At 38.6% G+C, this 19,926-nt stretch overlaps 2 protein-coding genes across 7 annotated transcripts in view; both read left to right on the top strand.

The window, feature by feature from the left end:
- The window catches only part of LOC131428368 (probable 4-coumarate--CoA ligase 1), a 286,060-nt gene that overhangs the window by 609 nt on the left and 265,525 nt on the right, over positions 1-19,926 (top strand). The gene's annotated exons all lie outside the window — the stretch shown is intronic.
- LOC131428364 (uncharacterized) overlaps positions 1-19,926 on the top strand; it is a 57,769-nt gene that overhangs the window by 32,905 nt on the left and 4,938 nt on the right. For all 6 annotated transcript variants that reach the window (XM_058592274.1, XM_058592272.1, XM_058592273.1 and 3 more), the window contains exon 3: positions 16,083-18,514. In XM_058592274.1, coding sequence (XP_058448257.1) covers positions 16,083-18,514 — 2,432 coding nt within the window. The remainder of the gene's footprint in view (positions 1-16,082; positions 18,515-19,926) is intronic.

Below are 19,926 nucleotides of genomic sequence, written 5' to 3'. Positions count from 1 at the left end.
ATGTACCAATCTAACGTTTAAAATAAAGAACCGATGAGATTTTGCAAATTTTATGCGTTTTATTGTTTAAAAAAGTTCTCAAGCTCTTAAAAAATCACCCTTTATTTCCGAAACTACAGGGTAAACAGTATTTGTAGAGTTTGTGAAATTAGGTCCGAACAAAATTTTCTATTTCTATTCAATGGACAGTTGTTTTTGCGAATTTAACGGTAATATTTATGATGTGATGTAATGTAATATGAGAAAGGCATCATTACACCACTATGTGGATTAAAACAGGTTTTTTTTTTAATTTAATCTGTACAGATCTTATCGCGAGCATGCCTTACAATTCCAAATTCCTGTTTGAAAACTCAGGTTACTTACCCGTCAACAGTTCTGAGTATTCGCGTGCTCCACAGTCCAATATTCAGGCTCAGTATTCAATTTCAGAATCCAGATACAGTATTAGGGGAAGATGGGGTAAAACGCAGCCCCGAGGCATAATGCACCTTTTGCTTTTCTCAAAAGTTACCATTTTTTTTCACTGAAATTTTAATGAAACTGAAAGTCCGCCAAAACAACAGATTACTATAATATTCTGGTAGCGATGGTTCAATCATATCTGGAAAACTTTAAAAAACCAATTATGTCTCTGTCATAACTAATTTTGGATGTTCGTTCCATAGTAATTTTCTAGAGTAAGGAAGACGATTATAATTTTGTAACCAGTGAACTTCTTTGCCAATCATTCGGGTTTCTAAAATTAGTTCTAATACAGACGATGTATTTGCAATTTTATAGAAAAATGGTCAAATTTATCGTCTCATATTTTTTGGGGCAAAACGACCCGAATTGTGTGAGGCAAAATGCTCAAGAATTCACTTAAAACAATTATCCATAAGTTAGCAATTTAATGAATAATAGTGAACAATCTTTCACCTAGCAAATGTTTCGTCAACGAAAAGTCTAAAGCTTTCTTTAAATAAGAAGAAGAAGCTTTATGAGGGTGCATATTGCCCCCTGGTTATCATGAGCTTTAATCCGTTGTTTTGATGGATGTTTACCCGTTGTTTGAGACCATCCTGCCTCTATGTTCAGATAATGGTCACTTCGCGTAATTTAGAATGTATATTTTTCATATTTTCCACGATCGGGCGTCATGCACCGCATATATTTTAATAGACAATTTTTAAGGGTTTTGGAAAATAAGATATTTCATGTATTTTTCAATGTATTCAGCGAATATTTGTACGTTTTTTTGAGAAATAATGATTACGGAAGATAGTCATGCATAAAACTCTTCCGTATTATTCTCTATAGTTAAGATATGGCTACATTTCCTTAGGGGGTGCATTTTACCCCATCTACCCCTAAGTAGTGTTGCTAAGCTCGCTCATATTGTGCAGATAATTCTCACTCGTGTGCCATCAATACATCTAAAACTCCCGTGTGAGTTTGCTCCCCTTGGTTATTTCCACCCTTTACTTTGTTATCGCAGTGCTCTTCTGTGAGTGACGATGAAACACCAAGCACTCCTATCGTGCATATTCCACCGCTCATTCTTTCGTTGGCCAACTTGTCGACGTGCACACTCTTACTTACGCTGTTCCTCATAAATACTCGCACTCTTGCTCCCACTCACAATTTTGCTCCCACTCGTACTCTTATACCGTTTTGCGCGTGGGATTAATATGCAATCTGATCAAGCTGTGATTAGAAGCAATTGTAATGACAATAAAAAACAATAATAAATCATGTTTCATGCAGCAGTTTCAAGAATATCCATACTTAACTTGAATTTCATACACAGAAGTAATAGGAGCACAGTACTCGGCTAAAGAGAACAAGCTTTCTAAAAAGCCCGGTGGCAAGAATAGAGCGCCCTACCAAGTGCTATTGTAGCCAACATTTCGGACGTTCGGTGAGCGATCAAACATAATTTGAAATAGAACGAGCTGACTCGCAGCAGTAACCCACTCTCAGTATGTGTTTACTCCTGCTGACTCTCACTCATCGCACCCAAATGAAAACACCACTCGTGCTTAAAATACACCTTTTTGTGAGTGATTCATAAGCGTGCGCGGAGGAGTGCGAGTAAGATAGAATACGCCTCGCACTCGCTCGCGAATGTGCTGCATGCACTGGGTTCTCGCTCTATTAGCAACACTGGTATTAAGTTACAGTTACCCAATTCTGTTGTCCCAGGTTGGTGGTCTTACAAGCCAGTTGTCGTATGTCCAAGCCCCGACCTGGAAGGCTTCTGAGTGTCAGTTGGATCATAGCCCCAGCCATGCAATGGTTCTGTACAATGTAAATCCGCTGCGAAGTCTGTTGAAACAGAAGGTCAAATTCCACAAAAAGAATGTAATACTTTTTTACCAAATTAAAATTCCAAAACTCTGTTCTACACACTTGAAACCGATTCTCGAGTTCGGCATAATGAAATGAAAAAATTAGAAATTTGGCATAATGAAATGATAAATTTTTTTGCCGAGATTCAGCAATAAAAATTAAGTGTGTAAAACTTACATACTTAATTCAACTTAAAAATTTAGTTTAAAAATCCTGTTACAGGTTTAGAATTCAGAATTCACAATTCAGCTCTAAAATTTTTTTTTTGCTCGGAATTTTGATCATTTCTGAATCCAGGAATTAGTTCCAGAATTCAGGTACAGCACTCAGTTACAGAATTCAGCTCCACAATGGTGTTCTAAACCTTAGATCCAGAATTTTATTCAAAAATTCAGTTCCAAAACTCAGATTCAGAATTTAGTCCCGGAAATTCAATTCCAGAATCCAGGCCAAGAATTCATTTCCGAAACTCAACTCCACAAATTATGTTCCGAATTTAGATCCTGAGTTGAGAACATTAATTCAGTTTCAGAATTTAGAAAGTAAATTTATTTGAAAATACAGTTCTAAAATTCAGTTTCAAATATCAGATCCCGAATTCACTTTTATAATTCAACTTCAGTAGTCAGGAGCCAGTCCTAGAATTTAGATTCGGAATTCAGTTCGAAAATTCAGTTTTTTGAATCCAGTACTAGACTTCAGTTCAAATTTCTGTTTCGGAATTCGTTGCCAATTCTGAATTCAGAGTCTGGCGCAAATTTCGTTTAAGGAATTGGACTAGAAGATCTATTATTGCGGTAAGATCTGATCCAGTTCCAGGATCTGAATCTCTACTTGAACTTGAGCCAAGTTCAACCTATCGCTCAAATTACAACTGCTTTTTTGCATTGCACCAAGGACATCATATCAGATCTTTAGCTCTCACATTTCCCGAACAAATCATTGGCAACAACCTTTTTTGCGAGCATGGCGCTCTCAAGCGAGTCCGCATCGAGTCTCGTGCAAAGAAGTATAAGGGAGTCAAATTCATGCGCGCCAAAATAGCAGCACTGCGCACCCATACAATTGACAACTGAATTGCTGAACTGAAGATTGATTTCGCTTGAAGCTGATTTCATCCGGTTATGTCTCTGATATTAACCACCCGCCTTTTTTTTGTCAATAATTGTTTCTAGCAGTATGTGTTGTTGCGTTGCCTTAAGTTTAATAACATAATTGTTTTTGTCAATATAAAAATTATGTTGGTATTTGCTCAAACTTGTGTGTCCCTTTTCGTTGGTATTGTTCAATTTTCGAAATAGATTGTAAATATATTTCCAGCGAACAAAATTAAATTTAATCGTGGGGATCCGCGGAGAACTATTGTGGTTCTAAAGGGGTTCGCGATATAAGAAGATATGGAATTACTGGCTTAGAACATAAAATCCATGTGCGTACATGATGATCATTCATTAACATGTATTTCACGAAAATAATTAAGTGTTCTTATGTCTTACAATTTGATTGGGTACATTTTGTTATCGGTAATCTCAATTTCTACATATCTGTACAGGAGAATTAACTTGTATGCTTTGCTTAATTTTTGTAACGCCAAATCAGCAAACACTTCCTAATCTATCATCAATTTTGTTTCATCATATCCTGTCAATGATATGTTTATCACCAAACCGTTGATCGATAAACACTTGATAAGGAATCATAAATTTCTTCAAATTGGATGTGCATAATTTTCATTTTCATTGACATATTTAAGCGACGCGAATAGATTTCAACTAAATAAATGGTTGATTTTGATTTTTACTTTAGCTGCGAAGTTAATGATTATTAGACCGCTCCCCCTTAATTTAACGGTATTGAAAATTATAATCGAACGACGAAAGGCTGCTGCTGTCTGGACTGGCCTGTCCAAACAATCACTCCATTGACACTTCACCAATAGACAACTCTAAGCACTATTCTCTATTTCAAGGGTTAACGGTACTGAATCGCTTCGATTGATCGATCATAATACCACACACGATACTTATTTACAATGTTATTGCAGTAATTCTAAACACGTCAACAAATCTTGCTTCTATTGTACCATACAAAGCTTATAAAATTTCGTTTTAAAACAGGTTCGTCGTTTTATTCTTGGAAGTCTTTTTGATATTACATTCTGAATTGTTTTTAAAAACATTTTGTTTGTTGCATTGAATACAACGCGGAACATGAGCCATATGACCAATGCAGTAACAAACAATTACCGTTTTCATTTATTGATCAGAGCAGCCCGAAAGCTGACCCAGAGTCGCCAAAACAACGTTTGATATGTTTGTTTTAGCAACCTGAGGTCGCTCTAGATCGGACTCCAATCGAGTAGTTTCGCTCTGAAAATTTTCTCGGGTCGCACCACGCATCCAGCCGAGTTTGTTTATTTTTTCTTTTTTTCATGAGTTGTTGTTTAGGGCGCGTACCACGTGTTCGTTTTACTCGGAGTCAGAGTAGCCCGCGTCTAGGTTCAAAAACGAAAACGGTAAATGTCACCCTATCTTCAATGATGAATCACCGAACCGAAATGTGCGCGCACACATTCAAAAAGAAACTCTGTTACGACACCAAAAATCCACCTGAAAATTATTATGCCATCAGTCTTCCGCTTGATCGGGGGCCCGGGCTGCTAACACACTGACCGACGACGACGTCAGCGAAAAGATGCCATAACAAATAATTAACGTAACGTTTTCTTTCTTTTTTTTTGGCTACCACGTTTTCGCAACGGAAATGGTGTTCAACGTGAGATGAAAGAAAAAAATATAATCAAATGTAAATATGAGTTGAGTCCCGTTCGTCCGCAGACAATGAATTAAAAACTTAGTTCAGGCTGCACATTTTACTATGCATTTCAATTAAGGTCATGATTATTATAAATATGAAAATCGGAATGTTATGCGGTTATGGTTTAATTTAATGAATTTACCTTAGCGCCAAGCGACTGGGAGTCGTTAGATTTTTTTCATTATTATTCCAGTTCTAGCTTCATTTATAATTGATATTCCACGCATTAGTCGATACATTGTCTAAATGTTCCGCATGTCATTGAGGAAAAATTAATATTTTAGTTAACTGATGATCGAAGCTTAAATTAGTATCAAGAATGAGGAATCAGAACAGATTGGCTCGAATGGCACGTTCCCCTTGTTGTATGGAGATTTGTGCCTTGCCGCAAGATCTGTATTATCATCATTTTCCTGAAGGGAGAGGAAAGACTGAAAGGAAGGAGCAGGGTAGTTTAGGAGCTGGGTAATTTAGGAGAAAATGACGACACAATACATGTAAACAGAAGTTAATTCTGCACCCCTAGGGGTGCTGAACATTCTGTTGGACTGCACAAAGAAAAACGTATAACCAGAAGTAAATTCTGCACCCATAGGATGCTGAACAATCTGTTTTAACCTTTACAGGTGTAGACTCAATGGTCTTGATTATTCCTGCCGAATAATTCGAACAGAAATCTTCTGAAAACCGTAGTTCAGGTTTAATTTCTGTTTATTAAGAAGATTTAGAGAGCCATCGTCAATACTGCTGAAAAACAGTCGTTTTCCTGCAACTGCCGGAGCCGCTTTCAAAACCTCCCATCTCACCGTCTGAACAACTGGGTTTTGCAGATATATCCGCTTCAGAACATCATTCTCCGTCAATTTTTCCTCGGGATCCCATGGAATAGCGAAAGAAATCCTGTTCTGATGCAGACAGTAAGGTTCTATCACGAACCTATTTTCGCCCGCCTGTTCGTTTATCGTTTCGAGCCTCTGTCTGAGCCAGGTCGAGCTGTCCTCGTTGTCCGGATGAAACCAGACAACCCCGAACCTGAGTCCGCACCCATTGAAGCTCGGAATGAAAGACGTAGGAGGCGTAGTAAAGAGGAAATTATTCAAAATCCTCATCAGATTGTCCTTCAGATCCGTTGTAAACAATCCATTTAACATACGAACCTGAAAACGCTCTGTTGAACTGGGTTTATTTTCCTCGGAATGAGGTTTTGTTCGCCCACATGGTTCCTTACGGAGTCTTTTGTTTTGATTCCGTTCGAAACTTTTGCTTTTTGTCTTCTTCGCATTCGGATTTCCATCCGGAATGGCTGGAGACTTAGGCATACGTTTCCCTGAAGGATTTCCAGAACTAGCATCGCCAGGTGCCGTGATCCAATCACTCCGTTTCCATCTTGAATTTAAAAAGAAATCTTCAGATGGTACGGAATGGTAATTTTTAGAAAAAATAGCTTGGATTACCAACTACTCGCTATGGCGGTTCAAAGTAAAAGAGAGATATACAGCGATTTGGAATAAGTCGCTGATATAATCTTTAATAGTATTAAATTTCACTACTAATGTTCTTTACGGTTGTAGTGAAAAACTACCCTAATGTAGAATCAGTGTATTGGTACACTATGTAACAGACGAATCCATTTGGAAGCAACTAGTTTTGCTAGTAAAATCGTGTAATGAGAGAAATGGGAAGATTTCTCATCAATAGGCTAAGGCTTTATTCCAAACCTATATGCTAGCAGTTAACGCTAGATGATACTAGTATTGATAGTATTGTGTGAGGAAGAATGGTACTACACAAGAACAGCCAGCAGACAAATGATACCGAACTTGCGCACATATATCCTGTTGTGGGTGTGTTCGGAGGTGACCGATAATGAATATAACACGACCCAAACATTAAAAATGACTTTATTGATAGACGCACAGTTAGAGGTAAAAACGCGTGTTACTAATTCTATTACATATCACATTCTGATTCTGACACATAGACCGGATGCTGGTCGGTGCATCAACTGAGTGACAGTCGGGCTGCCACCAGTGAACCCAGCAATTACTATTGGGTTGTAGGGATGGTCACGTCTCCAACATATCCCAAAACTTTTGCTCTGTGATGTACCATCAACGCAGAAGATATAATTGTATATAAAAAACAGCAAATCCTGGTGACGAAATAAGCCACACAGATGCTGTATGCATATCAACTGATATTGTAATCACACCACAATAGTCGAACGGACTTATCCAGTGTGTAATGAAGGAAATAAGAAAAACAAAAAAAATTGCCATTTGTTAACATGCAATACACGAATAAGGTCGCTTACCATCGTGTTGGAGATTTATATCAAACCTTGTTACTGGCAGTGTGCGATAGATGCTGCCGGTGAGTGACCGATAATACATTTCGCGCACAGACACCAGCTGGTAGTGCAAAGTGCACTTGTAGTGAATATTTTTAATCACACTATCAACTAAAACATAGAGACGGCGGCCATTAGATAGCCGGTTTTTGGTATTCTTATCACCAAAAATACTGCTAACAGAAGCCACTTTGACTAAAGAATTGCACTAATATAGGGCAAAAACCACCCTTGAACACAGGAAGAACATTGCTATGATATCACACGGCACTGTTTTCACCTGATAAACCGAGTTTTCGGAGGGTGTTAGCGGTTTCGCGTCCACTACCCAAACACAAACACTAACACTCCAGTTCCTATTTTTGTGGCCTTTTACGACATGGAACAGGAAACCAGTGGATCAATTCTTGGTGAAAAATTATTCCGCCGGATGCCACACGGCTTACCTGTTTGGTGGACTTATACCACCGGTACAGGTGGACCGTAGCGTTATTCTTAGCCAGTTGGGAAACCGCTACCGACACTACACGGCTATCTAGGCTGCTCAGAGAGGGAAGTTGAAATGTTCCGCAGTCTAAATGTTCCGCATGTCATTGAGGAAAAATTGATATTTTAGTTAACTGATGATCGAAGCTTAAATTAGTAACGAACAACATTTAATTTCGCTGTTTCTCAAGCACATGATCTCCTCCCACAGGGACGACAGCTTCGTAAAGATGATTGATGTGTCCATCAGCTATTGAACCTTCTACGGAATTATTCTACACGTTTCCGTAGGAATTCCGCTATTCAAACACGTGTGTTCACGATTAAACATAGCACTCTGTGCGATTTGTTAATCCCGTAGTGAAGGTTGCTATGCACATAAGCGGTTGGACCGTTTATGAATTTTTTTTCTGCGCGCCGATCGCTTTGCAAGAGAGATATTTTCATTCAAATTTTGCTGTTTTTTCGACATCGGGGAAAATGAAGAATGAATTCGATCATGGAGTGCTGGATGAACAAGATCAGCACCTTTCATCATCAATCCCAATAAACATTTTCAGAGTATCTTTTTTAAGTATCTTTTTTTTTTACAGTTCGTATAAACACAAATAAGTTTTTATACCACGCAAAGACCGAAATCAGCATTTTGGCGAAAAAAAAATGATTTTAGTTAGCTATTTTTTAGGACAACTACAAAATTCTTAATATTGCTAATTTGGATTTGTTAACATCTATTCCTTTAAAAATGCTAGAACCATAGTTAAAATGACAATTTTTTTAGTTAAATTCACCAATTCACATTCTCTAAAAACAAAAGCTTTATTTCAGCAAAATAAATTTTGAATTTTTACTAATTTATAAGGCATTTTGGCAATTTTGTTGTTAAGAACAACTAATTCGAAAACAGTAAAACTAATTAAGCGCAGAGCTAATTTCGGTCGTTCCGCGTGGAACACAAAAACACTGCGGCTTAAGTATTCAGAACAAAGGATAGCAGTGATTTTGACACTAGTTGTATAGTCCTACGTCAACAGTTTGAACTGTCTCATAGGGTTGTTCCTAGAAGTTTTTATTAAAATATCCAACCAGGTTTCAGTCCACTCAGAATAGAAAAAGGTGGGTGTGTAATGCCAAAGACATAAGACATAACGTAATCGTTATGATTGTATCCTAGAGAAAACTTGACGATGGTCTGTCACTTTATCCAATTGAACTACAACTGTATTCGGTAAACATTTCACTTTATACTATATATCTATTTTTGTCAGAAATCATAAACTTCATAAGCTTATTGTTCCGTTTTGTAACAAGTGAGCAATTATTCTCGTACATAACGCTGTTGTTGGGTATGAATACTCGTTATTTATTTGCTTCTGAACAAAAAACATATCATAATTACATTTCAGGTGGAACAAAAGAATTCGTCCCAAAAATTAGATGATTGCTATAATCAATCCAAAAGTTTTGGTAACACTATATATGATATGCAAAAATATTTATTCTTAATAGAATTTGGTTGTTTTGGACAATCACGCGATCAGATTTACAAAACTAGGAAGAAACGAAGAGGAAAGAACGAAGAAAACGAAGAAGATTATTATGAACTTGTGCAGACTAAACAAATCTATTACTGAAATAGTTTAAAGTGTTGGTAGACCATAAACATCGATTCAACGGTTCGACCATTCCAATGACGTGAAAGAAATTGAAATCAAATTTCACCCGAATGATGAATACTGTCCATCAGGGGCTTACGACTTAGGCGCAGAACTTAATCGTGAATATCTCGACTTGTATTCAGTTCGCTTTCACATCTCATCCAAGTCAGTCGATTTAACAAAACCGCTTACGTTCGGGACGGAATAAACCAAGTACAGTATTGTGTAGTGAACAATAGAACGACCTCGAAATGAGTGAATTAAACGAACAAAAGCTACCGCCGACACGAAAGAATACAATTGTTGTTGACTTCAGACAGTGCAAAATTCGACCTACGATACAAGAACTTGAAGGTTTGCTTATGGAGCAAATGCATCTTGACATTAAACGTGTGCATTTACTTCAATGCAATAAGGCGAATAATGTTGTTTACATCCAGTTTTATAATGTGCACTATGTGGAGCACGAGAACATTAAGTACAACATTCAAGTATATTCCTTATATTCGCAAAACTATGTCACAATACGGAGAGATTCTCTCTATCGAAAAAGAAAAGTGGAAGAACTTTTTTCCCGGTATTCTAAATGGCGTACGTTTGTTACGCATGCGCTTGAAGAGGCCTATACCTTCTTATGTGACTTTCGGTCAGGATACAAGAATCCCGTGCAAATCACTTGTTACCTATGACAATCAGATGGCCACATGTCAATTCACTTTTCACTATGGTAAGCCAAAAAGCTTTTCACTATGGTAAGCCATGTGATAAACTGGACAAGAAGAATGAGATCCAAAAGCAAAAAAATTTTAAGTAACAAAAATGTAAGCCAATCGACCACGTAAAGCTTTTACGCTAAAAGGCCAGAATAAAAATTTTATTATAAATAAAAAATATCTCGACTTGCATTAATGGCAGCAACATAATTCTTTCACTATTTCATCAAAAATATGACCAGGAATTTGGTATAATATTTTGAACAGTGTGAGATAACAAAAAAATAAGTCTCTCAAAATTTGAAAACAATGCGAAAAACTCTTTACTTTGGCTTGGGTTTTTCGCACTGGGACGACGATTCCGAGGTAGTTAGGTACATATCTTCAACTGAACGCTATAAAAGGGGAACTGTGGTCGAAAATCGATCATTTCTTCTTGTGCGTTGGATGGAAGCAGACGCCGGGGCGAGAAGACGCATTCAAACAGCGGCAGCGGAGAGCGAAACTTCTGCGTGGTTAAAAACCTCAAACGCTCAGGTCGTAGTTCTCAATTGCCTTCCGGTCGTCAAGTCGAGAAGACACATTAAAGATGCATCATTTGGCACTGCGAGCGGATGTGTCGGTAGGTTCAATTCAAGCAAGAACGATTGCATCAGCTGCTGGTCGTTTGCATTGGAGAGATAAACGAAAAGTGGACAATATTATACAGAATCAGCCGTTCTAATGGCTCTAAATGTTATCGAAAGAACTATTGAGATAACTTCTTTGCAAATCGAAGGTAAAAATCATCAGTTTAGTGAAAATCCAAAATAATTTGATTTGCTGATATGTGCATTTTTCGCTGTGCGAAAATCGTTTGAGAAAAAATTTTCGAACTGTGCCGAAAACCATAGATAATTCCACAATTTGGTCCTTCTAAAAGGCAGAAATGAATCCTGTACAGCATCTTGATAGTTTCTTTCAATGAAATATGCAAATCCGAAATAAGATAATCGACGTCAAAAATCGTTTAAAATTCTAGTAGTGAAAGTTTCACAATTCACACAATCGATAAACTATCAATTCGAATTCGAAAGTATAAACAAATCGTGTCAGTTTTATTCATATTCACGACGTCCAGTCATGTCTCTGACATTACACACCCGTACTTTTTCTATTCAGTAATTGTTATCGTAGTTATCGAGTTATTATTTCCCAATATTCGGAATTAGTTCGGACTATTTAGAAATTCAATAAATATGACAAGTTTTGGGCAAAATATTCACATTAAATGGTTCGCATAATATAATTCGTAAAATCAAATCTCGATGAACGATTAGGTTTTGCAAAATTACATCACAAATGAACTCGTGATGAATAAGGTTCATGTTTGACATGTACCGTTGGTTTGTTTATTTTTCCCAAAACATGTATTCAAATCAGAATGAGCACGTGAACAAACCACCTGTCTGCTGTCAAATGATGTTCATTCAGTGCATTTTTTGAGGTTATGACATTTTCGTACAAAACCTAATAGATTAGGTGGCAGATTCTCTTTGTACTAGTTTCTCTTTCGATTATTACGGTACTTTCTGCAATCTTTCTCTCTAACTATTTTCAGAACTATTCTTTACGTTTCGTCTTCGACTAGTCGGTGCAGAGCAGTTCAATTTCTACCGCTACTCGAGTAAAGTCTAACATCAAAATGATAACATATTGAAATCTGATTATGATAGCAACATCAGTTGGCAATCCTAATATGATATCGATTCATCAAATTTTCAATTAATATCACATTATGTTATTATTTTGCTGTTTAAAGGCAAAAGTTTTGTGAAACTCAAAAAATGAAAATATTAAAATCAACAACTTAGTGAATCCATTGAAATTAAGCTAATTTCTAATGACAACACAAAAATACAAAGTTAAGTTTCAATGGAAAAATTATTCCTTCAATCCTATGTTGCCTTTTACAAAAATGCTTTGACATCCTGCCAAGATCCTGCAGTTGACCGCAACCATAACAGCGAAGAAAAGATTTTTTTTTTTCAATATTGTCGTGAATATGACTTACTTTACTATGGGGTGCCTTTTCAAAATTTACCCTCTGAGAGAATGATAAGTTTTTGATCGTGAATATCTCTTGTTGTATCTAACGAATCAACATAATTTTTGCTTCACGCCATCGGAAATATGATCACAATTTTATGATAAAATTTTCAGTTGTGTGACATAATCTGAAATAATTGAAAATTAAACTTTTCTGAAATGTTTGGTATAAACGAGTATCAAAGAGGATAATTCATAAGGCGCGTTTGCCTTTCTCGTATTTTCAAAGCTCATAGCTCAGTGATCTGTGAAAGGATTTATATAATCTAACTACCAATAGAATTTTGAACTTTTTCATCTTAAACGTGTATAGCAAAAGCATTGAAGTATTTCAATAGTACACTATTGAAAAACCTGTCTCTTTTGACCCATGTCAACACCAGCCAATCAGAACGCGTTCTGAGGAAGAGAACTAAATATCTGCTGCTGTACAACAAATCGTTCGATAAACATGTTCCGAAAAGTGTTGAATATCGTAGTGAGTTCCACAATTTGGTCCTTCTGAAAGGCAGGAATGAATCCCGTACAGCATCCCGATAGTTTCTTTCAATGAAATACAAATCCGAAATGAAATAATCGACATTAAAAATCTGTATGCGGCTATTTTTATAGCCGTTAGGACCGCCCATTAGTGAAAAAGCCACAACCGAAATCACGTAAAAAGAAAGCTCCTAACAAAAATTGGATCAGTTTGGATTCTATCGCCACTGCGAGCAGATGTATTTTGTGTAGTTTGCAAAGCTAGTTTCGCTTCCGACAAGAGCGATTACGTCACAGCTGCCAGTCATTTTCATTGGTGAAAAAGCAACGGTGAAGAGCATCACACAAAATCAGTCGTTCTAAAGGCTCTAAAAATTTTCTAAAGAACTATTAGGATTTGTTGTTCGCAAAGCGAAAGGAAATATCCTCAGTTTAGTGCAAATCTAGAACAGTTTGGTTAGATTTTTGCCCTTTTCGCTGTGTGAAATTCACAGTAGTCGAGATCAACTGAAGCCTTCTTTTTTTTGCGAAAAATGTTCCAGAGTGTAATGTTGTAGAGAATTACGCAATTTGACCCTTCTGAATGCTAGAAACGAATCCCTATAGAATATTGATAGTTTCGTTCAATAAATTAGGCCTATTGTATCATTGATCAACCAAGCGAATTAATGTTTTCTTTATTGGAAGATTATAATCGGTTGTAAAGGCTACACCTACACCAACCATATCAGTATCGCACCCACGTACAACAGTTCAGCCTGGAATTAGATGACGGAAGTCAGCGGCATCCATCGGAATTCGAATTCAACTTATCACTCTCCATCACAAACGCTTTCATAAAAGGTTCTTTTCAGAGCCACCATTATTTTATTTTAAAGAACTATACTGGTTATTTCATAATATTTGTGTTTCAGAATGTTAAATGTAACTAATGTGTACTTTAGTTTAGGTGCATCGTTTCAAATTCTACATACAATTTCATACAATTGATCAACTAATTGATATTCGGAAGTGTTAAGGAACATGTCAGTTGTTTTCGTATTCACGACATCCAGTTATGTCTCTGACATTACCCATCCGCCTTTTTTTTTAACCTTTACGCAAATAATGTTCCTTCTTTTTAACCAAACCACACGTCTGGGAGACATTAGATAAATTGGCGATCATCGGTACCACGTTTGTCTGAAGCAGGTCAATCTGAATAGTGGCTTTGGCATTCCCATCTCGCTGATCGTCAGCCGTAGAAGGAGCTTATGTGTTTCGATATTTGTAATCATACGACGTCGCGAAGCTCATTCCAAAGTTTTTAGACCATTATTTTCAGTGCATCAAAAAACCGGGGACCTGGATGGCGAAAATAATCTACTCGCCAAACCCGAAAATACCCATAACTTTATATCCAACAGCCAATCTGAAAATACCCATAACTTTTTATCCAACAGCAGAGATGTCCATCTCCTCTGTGTGACGACGAGCAAGCAAAATTTCTCTCCTCGCACTGACAACTTTAACGAGAGCTCTTCTCTTGCACATATATACACCACTGCTGTATAAAGTGTGCACGCATCATGAGTGCGTTTGTTTATTTCCTTTTACCTCTTCCACTGAATCCCACCAAAGTGCTAGAGCATTAGCTAATAAATTCTCTGAGGTGGATGCAGATACTTTCACAAAGGTGTACACGCCGGTGAGCACTCTGCTGTATGGTTTGCGTAGAAGAAGCGTGGACACGCAAAATCAGCAAAATAAAACAATTTATCGCATTTTCGGTTTTCCTTGCAAATTTTTCATAGCAAGGCCAGATCTACTCTCTATTAATTGAAATTCACAGAAGTGTTCGCTCATCATCACGTGCCATTGGTCACTTGGGTGTATTTAGACAAGGGCGCGTGAGAGCGATTCATGCGAAGAGAATGTGTTTCACTCGCGCCAGCTGCTTTAACCACAAGCACACACTCAAATGCTGTCTATTCGACACTGAGAAGAAGTGCGCTTTCCTCTTTGTGCGATGCTTCATTTTTTGCATCCTCGGTGTGGACAAGAATCTGACGCCAGCGTGTATCACTCTGGTGAAATGCCCTCTCTGTCCAACAGTATGGAAAAATTCATTGTTTACGAAGTTCGAACATCGAACATTGAATGTCTCAGATTTCAGAACCTAGAGTTGTGTGAGATCAAGTAGATAACTCAATGTAATGTTATAATGTTTGAATGCTACAGCTTTGGATATGAGAAGGACAAAGAGAACATTTTTATACTGTGATCAAATAGCCACGGTGGATGCGGGATGGAAGCGACGCAACGAGTGTGCATTGACAGAAACTACCTGCATACAACTTTGTAAAACAACACAGCTTGTCATATGACCGAACATTTTCCGTCTTCTAATAGCTAGCACTTACAGTCCATAGCAATCACAATGCGACTAATATGGAGCTTGCATAAAATCTTTTTCTTGCTTGCGAGTAATATCGCCTAAATGTATTCTATCCCGGACCTTTTTTGGCTGTTCTATTTTTAGCTTATGCTCGTGACGTGTCATTTCGAGAAAATCTACATAATATTAAGTTTTCAATGTGCTTTCACTGAGAGCAAAGCTAGTTTTCAGTTTGATGTCACACAGTATTTGTTTTGTTTTCGATTTTTATCCTTCAACCGTTAAAACGACCAAAACGATAGCAAATTAAATAATCGATACATACGAACAGCACAACATCAAATTGAGTTTTCTTTTTGATCTCACGCTCTATTCGGGTAAGCAGACGTGAAGTTACATCTGCTTAGCGGTTCAAATGGAACAGTCTAAGTTTTGGCACTAAGCAGTTTAATTTGAACTGCTCTGCACTGACCAGTCGAAGACGAAACGTAAGGAATAGTGAAATCGGTTATATGCCCAAAGCACAAAACGGCATTTAGCCAAACCCCTAAATAACCTATTTTCAGAGATTAATAACTAAAATTATCAACTTTTCTTCTTCACTGAAATAATTATCTGAAAATACAGGAATATGTCGTAATAATTGAAAGAGAAAGTAAATAAAGAGAAACTGTCGCTTACAAACTAATCTAATGTTCATTGAGTAATTCTTGGTTGATATAAAATCCAGTAACAAAAAGAAAATTAATCAATTTCTTTACTCTCTCCTATCCCCACAGATTTATCGACCCCTGACGATGCTAAGTCTCTGGCTTTTGCTCGGCTGTACCACCCAAGCACAATCCACCGGAAATGCTACCATAACCGTAACATCACCGTTATCCTCGTCATCGTCGTCGTTTTCGATGTCTCCCGAACTGCCACCGGAACCAAAGTTTCGATTTCTGCGACCGACCTTTACCCGAACAGAACTGAAAGTGGCCCGAAGTCTCGACCCGGACAATGTTCAAAAGCTGAACGTTCGTTCGAATAACGGTCGGATGGTTGAAATAATCGTGAAGAAGCGAGACGAAAAGAGTGGAATTTCCTGGGGAGTTCCGTTGTCCCAAAACAGCAGACCGACTGCTTCCGATGGATACCGAGTCACGGGTGACAACTCGCCAGGATCTATGGACATAATTAACGCATTTCTGGAGCACGTGAATCGAATCGAACGACCGGCTAGGTATTACGAAGACGAAAGTTCGATCAAGAACGATCGACGACCGGTCCGAATAGCGGTCAGTAACCGTCCAGTTGATGAAACTATGGCTGCCAATGTCCCTGCACCTGTCGTCGTCAATTCGGACGCTGTTTATATGAAAGATAATCCATTCGGTAATAAAACTAAAAAGAAGCCCAGAGCTTTACAGGAAATAGGAGAAGATGGAATTCCGGTAGTGCACGGAATTCGAGTACCGGATGATGAGGCAGATAAAAAACAGGTATGGAGAAATGCTCGAGTAATCAACGGCGAACTGGTACCGTACGAAAAAGGTCACATTCCGAAACGGATGGAAGGTACGGGAGACGCCTATGGTCAGCTGATATTTGCCCGTCCATCAAGTGGTGAAACGGGACGAAGACGCAGCATCGGTCCATTCACGACAGCCGATAATTTTCCTTTGAATGACAAACCGAAAAGTTTCGGCCCATTCAGCGTGGAAGACAATTTGCGATCCAGTGTGCGAGTTAACGATGCGGATCCGATGCCAATGGTGAGGATGCCGGCGAACATTGGCCCCTTTTCGCGAGCAGACAATGCCCGGGTTTCGAACGCTAAGTTGATCGACTACATCAAAAAAATTAACGATCAGGAAAGTCGAAAGCACTACTACATGGCGAGGACACCGAACAAAGAGATTTTTGCAGAACAACCCAAAATTCAACGAAGAATGCTGCAGAATCCAGGAAATCCGGTCTATCCGGTTTCGAAACTGTACTCGTTCCCGGGTTCCAATCAGCAACAGAACGAATTGGAAGATTCGCGAAAACCAGTGCTTCAATACGCCCATCCAGAGTTGGGTGTGCAGCCGGCGAAGTTTGTCCCTCCGGAAAACAAACCAACTCCAAAGGCTACGAAAAAAATTATTAATGTGGAGTTCGCTAAACACAACGATCACTCTCCGTTCGCAATCGAACCGGCAATGATGGGTAAAGATTATTATGACCATCCGCCCGGTGTCAAGTTTCCGACAAAAGCTCCCTACGACGAACTGTACCAGCCGGTCAAAATGCCGGCAACCTATCCGTACACCTACGGATTCATCCGTCGTGTGAAACCCGAACGACCGCTCTGGATGAAGCTAACGGAAAAAGTGAAAGATAGTTTTCAAACCGGAATCCACACGGTGCACGAATTCACAAAACCGGTGCTGGATCCGCTCGTCGAGGCCGGTCACAAAATATCCAAAAATTTGGGATTTGTCAAGAAGACTAATGAAGCTAAGGACAAAGCTGATCTGGTGGTGGCACCAGCTACAGGTTCAATTGTTCTGCCGGCTTTAGGTATGCTCGCCGGTGGAGCTGCGCTGGGACTCGGGGCCGTCGCTGTTGGTCGATTTTTCGATCTGGATATGCTGCGAAGATCCGGCGAGCAGCTCGTTATGGAATTGGATGAACTGCAGCACAAACGAGCTCTAGAAGGAACCGAATCTCGTCCAGATAAATACTATCTGTTCGTTCCGTCGACGGCCGTCACCCGGTTGGATCCGGTGGAAAATGTGATGGAATCACGCCGCTCAAAACGATCCGTGGATGGCAGTTATCAGCTTTTGGATGACAGCGCTGCACAGGACAATGAAATTTTTCGTAACGACAAATTCGATGATCAGGGTGATGTGATCGAAATCATCGACCTAAAGTTGCCGGAGGATGTAAGCGAGGAGTCAACCGATGACAATGTGCAATTTTTAGGTAACACGGATAGGATGCTTCGCAATAGGCGAAGGCGAGCTATCGAGGGCGAGGATGCTGAGGTTTTTGGTCAAACACTGCAAGATGTGGAACGTGATCTCCCTCGTCCGTCGCGGGTGGCATTCGAGCAGCAGCTCAAGCAGACCGATTGGAAAAATCCTTCCTGTGCCAAAAGAACCTTTTGTCTGGTCATGGTCCATCAAGGGGCCGACGACGTGGTGCTGATGGAGAAGAAAATGTACACCATGCTGGAGATGTGAGTATGAATCAAAAACACAAAAGAAAAAAAAACACGCAACGTTTCGCCGTAAGGACTTTACTTTGTCGTTGTTGTTTTGTTTACTCCGACCGGCTATCATTCACGCAACACGTTTTGGGACCAGTTATAAAACATTACAACTTTCTCATGAATGGTTTTGTTTCGGCCGCGCCTGCTCCATTTTTGTTGCTCATTTCCGCGGCAGAGAAGTGCATATTTAGTATCTGCTCTTGCCCCATCCAACCGCCAGCTATGCCCATCTACAGCCCGAATCACTTTCGAAAATTCGCGAGCTCATTCCACAAACCAACTTTTGTTTTTTTTTTCTTCTTCACTTTATCAGTGGCCGGCTTTCGTTGCTGCTGCAGCGATAAAAGATGAGACATTTGCAAAAGCAGACTCTTGCGTGCCTACGCAAAGTTCAAAAGGACTTACGAAAAATGTCCGACAATCCCCCAAAATAATTGGTAAATTACTCGATCGGTGCACTTTCTTTGAAACAGGTGAAAGTGACAGCGTGAAACAATGGGAGTTTTCGTTTCTGCAGACAGAAATCGGAGGCTAAAGTTAATTGATATTGAGTAAGCGTGTTTTTGTTCTTTCAACAGTTTTCTGTGTTTGTGTTTTTTTATATATGGGGCATTCCACGCAAAATCAGCCACCCAAAAATATTTTTTTTCATTTAACTATTGTCTTTCGGTAAAGAACTCGAAAATATTGGACACGTATTTTTTTATTTCAATATGGTACGTGGAATTTTCGAGATATGATTTTTTTGAAATTTCCGTTTACTAAAAAGACGGAAATTTCAAAAAACAACAACAGCCTATACTGCAAAATCTAATAAAGATACAAAAATTCTTCCAAGGCATGAAATGTGCGTCTTTTCCTTAGCTTTCAAATCAGCGATTCCAAAAACAACCTTTGTAGTATACTTAATGAAAACCAGAATTAATAAACAAATAACAAAATTTCAAACTTGGGCCTAATTTTTTTTCTATTTTTAGTTGAAAAAAGAAGCCTTAAGGGTTTAACTCAATCTTGGAAAAGTTTCAGAGTGGAAAGATTAATACTTTCAGAGCAGTGAATTTTTCAACCACGACCCGCACGCGCGGAGCGTACCGCAGCGCAACTCGCTCGAATACGGACTTAACTTGTCGACACATGTCACGCCACTGCTCGATTCCTAACTTTGACAGTTTATTATTTGCAACATGTCAGTTTAGATCGCGGTGTAAAAATGAATTAAAAGATAAAAAACATTCGTTGCGTCGAGTTTCTTCTTCTCTTCTTAAGAAATTCGATTTTTTGCAAGCAAATGATGTTTTGAGTGTACGGTGTAAAATTGTTTGAATTTAATTATTAAGAATATTTAAGAAATTATGAAAATCATGACACATGTCTTCTTA

The sequence above is a fragment of the Malaya genurostris genome, chromosome 2 (assembly GCF_030247185.1).
Source record: "Malaya genurostris strain Urasoe2022 chromosome 2, Malgen_1.1, whole genome shotgun sequence".
NCBI lineage: Eukaryota > Metazoa > Arthropoda > Insecta > Diptera > Culicidae > Malaya > Malaya genurostris.
This window is presented reverse-complemented; position numbering and strand designations above follow the sequence as displayed.